Source organism: Idiotropiscis lumnitzeri, chromosome 18 (genome assembly GCF_059441095.1).
Source record: "Idiotropiscis lumnitzeri isolate Australia: NSW breed Sydney's pygmy pipehorse chromosome 18, RoL_Ilum_1.0, whole genome shotgun sequence".
NCBI classification, from domain to species: Eukaryota; Metazoa; Chordata; class Actinopteri; order Syngnathiformes; family Syngnathidae; genus Idiotropiscis; species Idiotropiscis lumnitzeri.
Window position 1 is genome coordinate 6,560,206 of NC_142408.1, and position 13,227 is coordinate 6,573,432.

Sequence of the window (13,227 nt, forward strand, 5' to 3'; positions counted from 1 at the left end):
ACACAAGAAGTTGGGCTTGTTACGCAAACAATTTACTCAACAGCGATTGAATTGCAGTTGAAGTCAAATGACTCTGAATGTTCCAGGGAGAAAAAAAATAAAATAAATCACATGACACTTTCCGCAAATCTTGTGAGACTTCAGCTGAATTAACGTCTGAACGATGACCCCCCACAGCAGTATTTCTTTTTCTTCGGCTTCTTTTTTTGTGTGACCACAGACTATCAGTTGGCAAAGAGGAAATGTGCACCAAATATCAGATATTAGCAGCATGACAACTGGCCAATAACTTGAAGGAATTTTCTTAAAAAAATGTAATTAAATTTTACATTTGCCCCACTCTTCATCAAGACGGTTTCGCTTGGCCTTTCATGTTTTTTCGATTAAGACTTTTTGGGGGACAGCGGTTCCAATGAAATCACTTTTCAGAACCATCTCAGAGGTGGTTCTGAAGGCCTTTTTTTCCCCAGACACCCAAAAAAATTTAAATAAATAAATTGGGCGACTAGTTAACACGATGGCCTCACAGTGCAGAACAGCGGAACGCCAGAGCCGGGATTTGACTCATCGACGATTCAGTCAGCAAACGAACCGCTCTACAAAGTGAGCCACAGGCACCGCATATCCTGGAAGTCATTTCAGTCATTAAATTCAAAAAGTGAAACTTTCACTACATGTGAAATACTTGATGAGCGCAACTGAATTTCATTTATCATATTGATGATTGTCTCTTACAGATAGCAAAAAAAAAAAAAAAATCACATTTTATTTTAATGTAGAAATGGCATAGAAATGGGCCTTTTGCTGGGGAATGAATCTTTCTAATGTACGAGTTGAATAATAAATTAAAATAACACCTCTCCAGCTTATTCAAATTTATTGCAATGCAATCGTGTAAATAATAAAAGACCGGAATGTGCAGCCCAAAGTCAGATGTGTGCAAATAAACAAATTCCTCTCTCAGGCATAACTACGTAATCGGCAATAAATATCAGCGGTTTCGCAGTACACGGTATTTAACCTTCTTAGAATTGGTGAAAAGTGCCATGAGCAGAATGCAATTCTCCAACAGGGTACAAAAATCTGCTCATTCCTCGAACTAAAGAGTCGTATGATTTGTTTTATCATGCAGCAACCTTTGGCCAAATGATGCGCCACACTTCCCATATTGGTTGCATACGAGATAGAAAAAAACAAAACAAGCGGTCTCTTTTCATGGCCGACGGCGCCGGTGATTTAGCGTCATGCCATTCCGAACCAGAGATGAGAGTCGCATTCGGTTAGCCCGACTGTCAGAGATTTCAGGCTTGAATCTTGGCTTGGCCCTTGTTGTTCACTGACAATTACAATTAGTCTCCAGACCCCACAAATAAAATTTTTTTTTTCATGATTTATTATATTCACGGTTACATATTGCAAAATTGGGTTATAGTGACACATTTGCACAATGTTGCACGCCTTCATTTTGTTCTGTGTGGCTGACACGAATTTCTGCAAAGGAGCCAGAAATAAAACCAAGAGCTATCAAGAAGGGCGCACACTCGGCACCTAGCTGCCAACGGGGTCTTGGATTGCCCGTGCAGACCCCGTTGAGGGTTGTAGCAGCCTTGCAAGCTCTGTGCTAACAGCTAACCAGCAGCCGAAAAATTGCATTTCCCTCTCAAAGCAAGGCGTGTTTTTGGAATATGGGAGCAACCAGGAGAAAAACCATGCAAGCCCCACAGAGGAGAACCTGATCCCTTGGAAAGCCGAATGCAACATCTTAATTGAATGTATTACGATATTTATACGGTGACAAAAAAAAAATGTACCTTCCTCTTCGTCGTCCTCGGGTGGAGAAGAGACCATAGAACCAGGCCCACCAGGAAGAACACCGGGACTCGCTGTAGTCTTCCGTTTCTCTCTCTCTGTCTCGCTTTCCAAACTCACCACTTCGTAAAGTGTGTCGGCAGAAGGACTCTTCCGCTCCTTGCGTTCCATCTGAGGAGAAATGAAAGAAAAGAAAAAAAAACACCAGGGAAAACTAAAAGCAATGTCATTTTCTTGTTGTCTTAGTACGAGCCCATTTCAAGCTCGACCGTCATTTGTTTGCAGAAGCGGACATACCTGCCGCAGTTTCAGGTAATAAGTTTCAGTGTGGCTGCGCTTGCTGAAGGGCCAGAAGAGACGATCGTTGGGCGAGCACACGCGGACCCTCGCCTCCAGAAGGAAACGCACCGGCTCTTCTACTTCTGTAATGACGAGGTCCACCGCTGTCGTCATGTACATGAATTTATCTACAAAAACAAGGGAAAAAACAAGATTGATTGATTATTCACATGTAATAAACCAGTCCAAATAAATGGGCAACATTGGACTGTTTATCGCTCGAGCAAAGGAGGTCACTGTTTCAGCGTCATGAGGTTTTGGACACCGTCAGTCGTTGCGCAGATGACCAAGTGTTGCTTTGTTTTCAGTCATGTTTTGATCTCAGCCAGCGTCAATATTGAAAAAGGACTTTTATTTGGATGTCTTGCAAGCGGTGAGAAGGAGTTCTTCTGTTTAGACTGCTATGTTGGCAAGGTACACACAACACCCCATCATGATGAAGATTTTTTTTTTTTTTCGATTATTGCTAATTTAAAAATCACAGCTCTCGTGTGTCTTGTTTCCACTGATCATCGATGAGCTGTGTCTCCAGCCGTGATCACCAACATGGCGCATGCATGAGGTAGCTCACAAGGACCACATGAGAAGCCCACGGGCTTGTTCGAACAATGGCGATCATTTGAAAACGTGAACACTGGCGGAGATTTAGAGAAGTAGTGTTACATATTCCATATTCATACATTACTTAATTGGAATTTCTACTTTCATCCTTGATTAAAAAAAAAAAAAAAAAAGTGCAAATTTGTTGACCGGTGTAAATTCAGCATTCAGTGTAATTCGCTCGAGGGTCTCGGAACCTGGTGAGATAATATTGAGATTTGAACCAGAAGCCAAATTGCTGCTGCCTGTTGCCTAAAATAGGAAATAATAAGTGCTTTGAAGATTACTCCATAAAGCAATTTACATGTTGGGATGTAAAAGAGGCACTAAAAGGAACTAATGACTTTTTTGGGTGTTAATTATACAGTAGCTGGTGTTTGTTACCTTTGGGCGTTTCCTCGTTCACAGCCTGGAACTGGGGCGTGCTGGGGTTCCAACTTCCTGTGATGATGTAAGACTTCCCGTCTGAGCTTTTTCCCATTGACTCCTAAAGGGGCCCGTGTGGGAGGAAATTAGCTAATAAATAACTACACAGTTACAGTTAAACGCTGAATTATTCATACATTGGACAAATATTGTACGTTTTTGTGAATCTAGAGTAATATATCCTCCATAAATGAGGGGAAAAAAGTGGTAAAATTATTTTGTAAGCAAGATGTTCCATTTGTAAGATAATTTAACTTTCTAATTTAATGCCCCTATCCACTTCTTTTGCCAAGTACCAATTGTCTATTAGCGGTAGGGCTTTTATTGAGGAGTGATGTATTTCTCAAATAAAAGGTCTATAATTAATATTACAAATATTTTAATATATATATTCATATAAGAGCATACAAATAACCCACCAGGTCTAAAAGGTGCATGTCGCTGTTCTTGACGTTCTTGCCCGGGCTAAGCAGAAGACCAAAACACCTTGAGAAAGAGGGAGAGAAAAAAAATATATCTATATATTAATAGCCTCCAAAAAATATTTTCAAATAAAATAAAAGAAAACGGCAATCACAAATGAGTCTGCTGCATTGCACCAGTCAAGTCAGTCAGTTACAACACCAAAATTGTTGTACAGGCCTTCTCACTGAATAAAAACATTGAATATCCTCCCATGTTCTGCTCCGTATCATTCGTTGATAACTCACACAATAATACACCAATGGAACAGATTTACGACACCATGCAAAATGAGAGCCCATCGTTTACTCTTAAACGTGTGCTGTCGCACATAAACTGGAACACGTGGCCGACGTGATGTTCACTTGTGAGTGTTCATCAGTGTCAGCTTTAGCTTTAAGACGTGTCATGCTGCAGACGGCCACATCTAACGCAAACAGATGAAGCCGTCCCTGTCTGGAGAGTAAAATCTTCCTGTCATCCAATACATCAGTCGAGATTGGTCCTGCAAGGTTGAAATTGCATCTGTTTTCTTTGTCTGTCTGCCCGCGTGAGTGCGTGCGTGCGTGTGTGTTTCTTTTTACCGCTCAATAGCCAGTTCCTTATTGGATGTTTGCTGCACATAAATGACCATTTTTTTGTCCATTCCAGCACGCAATTTGAAGCTCTGCTTGTCCTTGTCTTTTGCAACAGCACTAGGGGGAGAAAAATAAATAAAAAGGCAGTAAATCAGACGGGATAAACGCTAAAATCCTCAGCGCACATATAATAGCCGATGTGAATTGTCAATGTATGCAAGGAAGAGAAGTTACAATGTACAAATGAATGACGCATCACCACACGTCCACTCCAGTCAAATTTATTTCATAGCTGTGTATAAAATAAAGAATAAATAAAGAGTGGTGTTTTGTTCTTTCAAATCTTACAAAACTAATCCACCCTTTTGGATATCCTGTGTTGCGTGCGTTGCGTGTGAATGTTGTTTGCAGGCAATTCAAATTTTTGCTCTATTTTTAATGTCTGAAGTTGTGAGCACATGGCGGTGAACGGGGTAGAAATAAAAGAAAAGTGGTCAAAAGCGGATTTCAAACAGCAACCACACAGGAGCTTGTGTTTCCTCTTAATTGGAGCGTGATGGAAGATTCAAGGATATCGTGTTATTTCTGGCCTTAATTGCATAAGCCCAAACAAGAAACTTGGAAAAGGGGAACTAATTGTGGTATTGAAAATAGATATAGAAGAGGATGTAATACATTTGATCTATTCCATTTTAAGCTTACCTTGTGTAGCTGACTTCTTTCACAAAAAAAGACAACATTGCAACATAAAATGAGACTGAATGATTATTCTATTCTTTGTTCCGCATTCATTTAATGAAGCTAAATGAAACACTTGAAATCAATGACCAAAATGCGTCTCTTGTGTTTCGCTATCCATTGTCTGTGTGTGTGTGTGTGTGTGTGTTCATTATCAGTCAGTATCGGATGACTCGGACAATAAAGCGTCAATTCTTCTACCTGAAAGTGCCTTTGCCGTCATCTTCCTTGATTTCAAGGCTGACAGTGAAGGTAAACAAGTCGCTGTCTGGCGTGAGTGGAGCGAGCTGCTGCGACGCCAGCGCTGCCTTCTTAGCTGACCGTCGAAATGCCGTGGCAAAGCTGTACAGAATTCTACTCACCTGCAGAGAGGACAAGCGGCAAACGTTTGGGCATACGACGCGAAAAAAAAAGAATAAAGAGCTGCGAAGATGTTCTGACACAAAGAACCATCAGCAGCCTCGTGATTCCTTTTTCTTGGTCACACAGTTGACACTCCAGAGGTTGACATATCCCATGTGATGCATTTTACCTAATGCTTAACAATTTATTATTTCAATGGAGAGGAATTTCTAAAGTGGAAACTGTGATACGATTTGACTAGAATTGTCGGGAAAATATATCGTCAGAGCCCAAAATCGCTGGTTCTGTTCATGATTTTTTTTTTCTCTTGACGGTGAATGAATGCCAATTTTATATTAATCTGAAATATTAAAGTTGTCACGGCCATAAAAAAAGGTGGTCCAAATTTGTTAGAATTCATATAAGCCCTTCTTATTTAATCTTGTCAAAAAATAGACATTTGTGTGAGCTTTAAAAAACACAAAAAAACATCCAGCAGCGAGATTTTGTATCATCAGACTCAGATTTTAGATAGCAGGCCGAAGATCATGACTGACAGATAATGAAAGGCAACTGTTGTTTTTAAATATTGCTATTTCCGAAGGCGGAGTTTAAAGGCACACTTGTCGAATATCAAAAGGACATTTTTGTTCTTTAAATGAGGGTTATCAAAGACTTTTCCAGGGGGGTATTCACTCAGAAACAAGCAGAGAGTTAAAAAAAAAATTAAAAAAGGATGTTTTCAGGCCAAAGAAAGTAACATTTTATGAGAACATCGTGCACAAAATACATTTTGTTCCTTAACTACCAATTAAACATATTAAAAATCAAGTCAACAAATTCTTTTGATACAGGACGTGGCCCTATTAGGAAAAGTTGGTTACAAGTTTGCAATCCAATTTGTTGGAACAACTTCAAAAATTATAAGTATGCATTTTTTGAAGCCCATTGATGCCATTCTTGGGTAAAGGACTTAGAAATTAAAACAGGCTTGTTTGAGTTGAAGAAAAATAATTAAAAAAATAATAAAATAAGAAACAGTAATGCAATAAGGATTACGCAGTATGCAATAATATTTTCTAGTATTTTATAACGCTTGAATGCCATGAGGTCACCCAGGAAGCGATGAGCTGATATTCAAAGAGCAAACCTCCGAATCCTCATTTTACCTCATATACGCTAAAATACCACGTTGACATTTTTAAGGTCCAAGTGAGTTTTGGCGTGCCACAAAAAAAAAAAAAAAGAAATTCCAGGTTCAATTTGGACTGGGGGCTCGGAAGTCTTAACCCTGCAACTCCTTTTTTCGCCACTTCTGTTGAACGATATAAGCAGTGACACATCATCTCGCTAACACCTCTTGTTCTGGGGGCTTTTCTTGATATTGGCTTATGTGACGACTGCAACACAGCCCGGAGAGCATGACATAACGCCTTTGCACTGGGGAAGCTCCTAAAACTGACGCGGACTCTGTGGGGCATTCTATGGGGTCGGGGAGGGTGTGTGTGTGTTTGAGTGTGTGTGTGTGTGTGATCAGCAATCCAAGACAAGGTCGACAGAACACTGCCAGCAACATTACTTTGAACGTGTTTATATGCAAAGACTGCAATGTGAGGGGAACACAAAACATTTTTTTGTATTCTTGCGCAGTCTTGACTATTTATAAATCTAGTACATACTGTATTTGATCATATAGTGGCCCTCGGGTGATCATCGAATCAGCTGCGGATGAGGAAAGCATCAGAAAAGAAGTATGAGATGACGTGACAATTTACAACTGTTGTGCGCAACCAGTCGTGCAGTTGGCCGAAGCAAAACATTGTTGAGAAATCACACGTCAGAGTGTGCGGCTGGAACAACAATTGTTATGATCCATTATCTGCAGCTACTCCAGAAAGCATCGTTTATTTTATTGGAAGCAAATGATCTGTCTCCATCGCTCTCCTCAAGTGCCCTGACCGGAGAGTCTGCGACGTAGCGCAATTTGGGGACCTCCCTTGCTTCTGCAGTGATTAACACGATAATACAGAAAAGATCACAGCGACAGAATCAAACACCAGATGTGGCTCAAATAAATCAATGGCTTTTGGTCATTTTACTTTTGTTGTCTTGAAAAATAAATAAATAAATAAATATAACGCAAGCAAGCATGTGGTAGGTTGCGTTTGTCTGTCTGCATGTTCTTTCTTTGTCATCATCAAATCACAGGGCTAATATTAATCAAATAAGAGAAGTCAACGTGAAATTACTTACTGCCTCTTGGATTTGGCAACGGAACACGTGGATCCTGAAGATCTCGGCGTTGTAGTGGCTCTCGGTAAACGCAAAGCAGTCACTCTCCAGGGTGCCGTCATGGCCGCGCACGCAGAACAGAATCTTATAAATGGGGTAGTTGGCGATCTCCGTACTGTTGTTGGGGTCCAAAAGCCTGAGAAAAGGAATGTGGAAAATCGTGTTAGTTCAGTAAGACTGACTAAGGATCATAATTTCACCCAATGCGTGTTAAGTCCATTTTCAATTTGGGAATTATCAATTTGTTATCCTAACCTGCACCATTTGGCGCAAACATTTCTGCAATTACCTGACCGTGCCTTCGGACACGCCTGGCACAGACAACGTGACGTCCAAGGGGAGCTGGCACTGTCCCCGAAGGATGCCCATCATACGGAGGGCCTCCACCTCACTGCGGGGGGCGTTGACTGAGGCGCAGCCGAGATACGTCAGCTGGCTGAAAACGACGCTGTCCTCATCTGGGATGGGACTACCGGGACTGCCGTCTGACGATGATTCATCTCCTGGGATGGGGAGAGCATGTGATTTGATTTTTGTTTTATGAGCTCTCCTTTGATCATTTCATTTTAAACTTGTACATCTCCGGGGACATGAAGTGACTTCCCTGTGTGTGCAGCAGTCAAGGATTCATTTCTAGGGTTGATTAAGGCCGTCATTTCCAACAGGGTTGAAAGAATTTATGGTTTCAAGATAAACATGATTACATTTCCAAAAGTATTACCATTTCAAATTTTAATTATCACGACTACCGCATTTAGCCTCCGATAGGAGCAGTCGTCTTGGAGCTATTTGCAAATAAATCAGTAAAGAACCAGATGAAGAGGACAAATAAGATGGAGACAAGATGAAGAAACAGAAGAAGAGATGATGTGGAGGTGATGAAGAGGACGCCACTCGGCAAATCAGAAGAAGAAATCATCGTTCTATGAAACGACGAGCACATTTTGGGGGACTAGGACACAGATAAGGGAAGATTTAATCGTTTTAAGAATTACATAAAGAATGCACAAAAAGTTACCAAAATACAAAAAGAATAATTTTTGACGCTTTTTGATTACCTAAGCAAAATTGTACATCAACTGGCTTTTTTAATTAATTTTATGCAATGGGGACTCCACCATTGAGGTAACTGTTGACTTTTTTTCTTTATTTACAAAAAAAATTACAATGCTTTCAGAGCATGCACCGATGACTTTGTGATTTCTTCGAGCAAACCTGTGGTAATACCAACAACAATCCAACTCAACATTTCGACCACTCACCTCGATAGGACCGCTCATTCAGCTCGCTCTCCTGCGCTGTCTGAACAGGAAGAGCCATCTCCACCTTGGGTGACGGCGCACTGAGGGGGTCAGTGCCGGGTGCTACGGGCAACGCCGTGCTGGGCAGGAGGCCATGGTCCCCGGCGCCCGCCGGGGGCCCCGGCCTGGCGTCAGCCAACGACGGCTCCATGAGGACATCCTCTAGCTCCCTTTGGAGTTGCTGCTCGCTGCCATTTCCCACAATCTGGCGCACAGTGCGGACAGAGAACTTAAATTGACACATTCAGGGTCAAACAGATAGTCAACATTAAAAAAAAAAAAAAAAACACTGAAGCAATGCTTGCAAAACAATATTTTTTACGGCATGTGATTTGACCGCACAATGGTGCTGATAAGCGATCAACATAAGTGCACTAAAAAGTCATCTTTGTGTAATCTTGCTTCTCACCATATTCGTGTGCATCAAGTGATGAGGATGAGGAAAAGAAACATTTTGGACTACTGCGAGCAAGCATCCACTTGATTCACTTTTTTACCGTTTTAGTGATTAGTACGTCAGTACGAATGTAAGTTTTGTAAAATGCAAAGCTATGAAAACAATAACTGCAAGAGAAACCAAATTAAGGCTCACACTGAAGAGGGCACTGTTGCACGATGCAAATTATCTCCAGTTGGAAACAAGCTTGCATTTTATACAATTTGCCAAAATGTGCCTGTTGTGAACCCCTGTTCACTTGACAACGGTGTGCTGAGCAACAATCCTGCATTGACGAGTTGTGCTGTGGTGGGACGTCTTTGTGGACGCAGTATCTCCGCTTCCAAAGCGGTTATTCTTGACAAAGAAATCGAGTTGGGAAGGAATGAACAGTGCCTCTGATGATTGTCGTCAAATATGTACGCTGGGTCCTCAGTTTAAAATCACCTCAACACATGATATAAAATGCATTGACAAACAGCACTGTAATTATTTTGTGGTCCAGATAATTTAAAGATCCGCTTCATTCTTGGTGTGTTGTGACTAATGTCTGTCAAATGCGCAAACCGCGATACAGAATGATTAACTCATTCAATACCAGCCGAGTATAAAAAAAGTAAAATAAATAAATAAAATTAAATTTAAAAAAGGGGTTCTTTGACGTCTTTAGACGTCAATGGCAGTGAGTTAAAAAAAAACATTTCCGTTACTCATTTATATGAGCAGATGAATTGAGTATATTGTGATTTATAAAATATCTCATTGTGGGCACATACGGCGACAGTATCAATATGTTAGTGTCAGAGATAACGCTGTGATCTATCGCACAACTAACAAGTAACACAACTGTATAAAACTACAAAAATGGACTGGGCTATGCGGGATGAATGCTCTTCTAATAAACAATATAAAACATTATAGCATAAGAATATGTTGTATTCATGGCCTAGAAGTGTTTTCATCTCAAGTACTTACCATAATCAAGATAACGACCGTCTAGGTTGCTCATACACTACATTACGTTCCAACCTCCAAATCCAAAACAGAACTCTGTCACATGCTGAGGACCCCCATTGTTTATTTCAAGGACTGTAATCGTTTGTACATTTTGGCCACGGTACAGAAAAGCAGTCCTTAAGAACTTGTGCTAATGTTCAGATGACACGACATAAGCGGATGTGGAACACTTTCACCAGGATAGCTAAACTCCAACGCGTGGTAGCACTCAACAGCCAGCAAAATAACAAGAGAGCACAAATCACGGACAGTCACCACAGGATCACATTACAGCAAGAAAAAGGAAGAGAGAGAGAGAGAGAGAGAGAGACCGAAGAGGAGGAAGAAGAAAGCAAAGAGAGTCAAAGAGACTGACCTTAAAGCTGACCCCTTCCTCTGAAATCACCTGCATAACAAACAACAAGTTTAGACACACCGACTCCTCTCAGACGTGATGCTCAGTCAAGAGAATGTGCGGACGGAAACCAAATTGTGACGTCGGGATGAAGATGTGAATGAGAGGATTTCTGCCGAGCTGTCAAAAAGGACGTGCGGTCAAACCGCACCCTTGACCAATTCTACCGACACAATCATTTGGCTTGGAAATAAATTGTGACTATTGACTGAATTCTATTAACGACTTTCGACTCATACCTGAGGTTTGTCTTCTTCGCTTATCTTGCTAGTAACATACGAGTGTACAGTGTTGCTATAGTGAACTAGAACTACGCCCCAAGAGGTGCTTTGAATATTTTGTACCTCCTATGTATCTCAACAAGGTAACCAGAATATTGCCAATCACGTATAATACGATACAGTTCTACAACACTGCAAACTACCACCACGTGAATAAATATCCTGTTAAATGAATACCTCTCCGATGGTGCCAAAAAGAATGTCGATTATTGTCCTTTATGCAGCTCTCATGCTCAACGTTCACGCAGCAGTGGCGCCATCTTCTGGTATCTCGCTATAAACACTTTTGCAGAGGTTGAGAAGGGGCCACAGGCAGGAAATGGTGATCAAGGGGAAATGTGATTAGGTCAACTAAATCTCAGTCGACGTAATAAACGTCACAAATGCCTTCACTGAGTGAGGAAAGGGAGGCACAGGAGACGAGGTGGTAACCCGAACCGCTATGGGACACACACAAGATGGCGCCTGCCTGCTGCAGTTCCTCCCTCACAAAGTCCGCCCTCTCTTTGTGACACGGCACACCCTTGCCACAAAAAAAAAAGAAAAAAAAAGGGGGAGAATAAGTTCAAAGCATTAGCAGCTGCACTGAAGTGACCGAACAGCGCAGTGTGCTCGGACGCATACGGCGTAGTCGCACCTCCTGCTAATGCAATTAACGCAGAGATGCACAGGATGAATAGAGTAACCTTCAACACTTTTTCAATCACACGTGCCTGTAATCTCAAGGCCTTAAATGGAAACAGGAGAGCGACTATTCAAATGCCAAAGATGCCACTCAGTAAGCAGCAAATATCTAAAGTCAAACCATCTCTTCATGGACACAGACCAACTTATACACCATCACAGGTACCTTTTCACTTATTTAGATTACCACATTAACTCGAAAATTAGGGAAATTATGCCTCAAGAAGTGCCTCCAAGCTTTAAAAATATATCTTTTTCGGTTTATGCAAAAATTCCGGGAGGGAAAATCAGACTAAAGTTCAGGGTCACTGATAATCAGATCAAATTGGAGCGTCCCGCGTTTAAAAAAAATGTGCCTCCGAATAAGAATTAAATGGAATAATTCATCAATGATCAAGAAGCACCATTTTGGGAGACGTCAGTAATGGGAAACCGAAAGGGGTAGTAAATTAACCTCACGACTATCGTGGATCATGAGTAAGTGTTCAATAAAGTTTGCATTCCCCAAAAAACAAAACAATTTAAACACACACGCATTTGAGTCAGTTCATGAAGGATCGGTAGCAACTGCAACTTGCTTCACAATGTCAGCATCCAGCCACAACTCGCTAACGGCGGTTAATGATGCGAACAGCTGTTGCTAGGCAGTGTGTCCACCATTACATCGCTCCAATTTTGTTGCGTTTCTAGAAGGCATCAGGCTAAGGTGTGTCGGGATCGAGGTCGGCATGGATGTAATTCAGCTTTTGAGAGCTGATGCCTTGTTGATCTGGAGATGGCAAACTTGTTGAAAATAAATGAAGGGCACCTCAACACCTCACCGAATTGAAAGCATTATCAACAATAACTGAATTGGCTAATCACTAAATATGCGGCTAACACGGGTACAAACAATTTTAGACTTGACTTTGGATTCTAGGAAGTACGGTATAAATGACAATATTAACTCATTCAATCCATAAGACATACAGTCCCTGCCTCCCAAAGACGTATTTATACGTCTTAACATCTATTTATTCATTTTGGGCGTCATAGCGCCGTGTTTTTATAGCTTTAGAACACAATATTCTGTTGGCCTCGCAAAATCAGTAAAAATCCAGAAAAGCGCTGGAATTGAGGGGTTTCCTCTCGTGAAAATTTCTGGGATTAAATGAGTTAAAAAAAAAAAAAAAAGTACGGTATCAACATGTCAGTGAATGAGACCCAAAATTTTAAAAAGCATGTCAGGAGTTTCTTAATCGAGACAGATAACATAAATAAGGGTAAGAAAAGAAGTGATACACCAAATGGTGAGCTTTTGATGGTAAGTGTGTAAAAAAATGAGTGAGAAATTCTGACCTGTGATTTTAGCAAATTAAGACAAAAGGAAAAAAGACAGCGAGTATGAGAATGGTGAACAAGACCTTCATTGTTAACTTAAAGGAGACGTATTATAAATATTTTTTTCCACAATTTCTTAATAACAATACTATGTTTGCAACACATTTTCTTCAGCATACAGAATTGTAAGCATTTTCTTGGGATGTTA

General features: G+C 40.8%; 1 protein-coding gene across 4 annotated transcripts in view; it reads right to left on the minus strand.

Annotated features, from left to right (window-relative positions):
* rabgap1 (RAB GTPase activating protein 1) overlaps nucleotides 1-13,227 on the minus strand; it is a 46,649-nt gene that overhangs the window by 30,880 nt on the left and 2,542 nt on the right. For 2 of the 4 annotated variants that reach the window (XM_088281439.1, XM_088281441.1), the window contains 10 exons: nucleotides 10,696-10,725; nucleotides 8,849-9,092; nucleotides 7,876-8,089; nucleotides 7,548-7,722; nucleotides 5,154-5,314; nucleotides 4,221-4,331; nucleotides 3,594-3,660; nucleotides 3,133-3,235; nucleotides 2,107-2,276; nucleotides 1,812-1,980 (listed from right to left, as the gene is read on the minus strand). In XM_088281439.1, coding sequence (XP_088137565.1) covers nucleotides 1,812-1,980; nucleotides 2,107-2,276; nucleotides 3,133-3,235; nucleotides 3,594-3,660; nucleotides 4,221-4,331; nucleotides 5,154-5,314; nucleotides 7,548-7,722; nucleotides 7,876-8,089; nucleotides 8,849-9,092; nucleotides 10,696-10,725 — 1,444 coding nt within the window. The remainder of the gene's footprint in view (nucleotides 1-1,811; nucleotides 1,981-2,106; nucleotides 2,277-3,132; nucleotides 3,236-3,593; nucleotides 3,661-4,220; nucleotides 4,332-5,153; nucleotides 5,315-7,547; nucleotides 7,723-7,875; nucleotides 8,090-8,848; nucleotides 9,093-10,695; nucleotides 10,726-13,227) is intronic. The other 2 variants (XM_088281440.1, XM_088281442.1) reach the window with 1 other exon arrangement.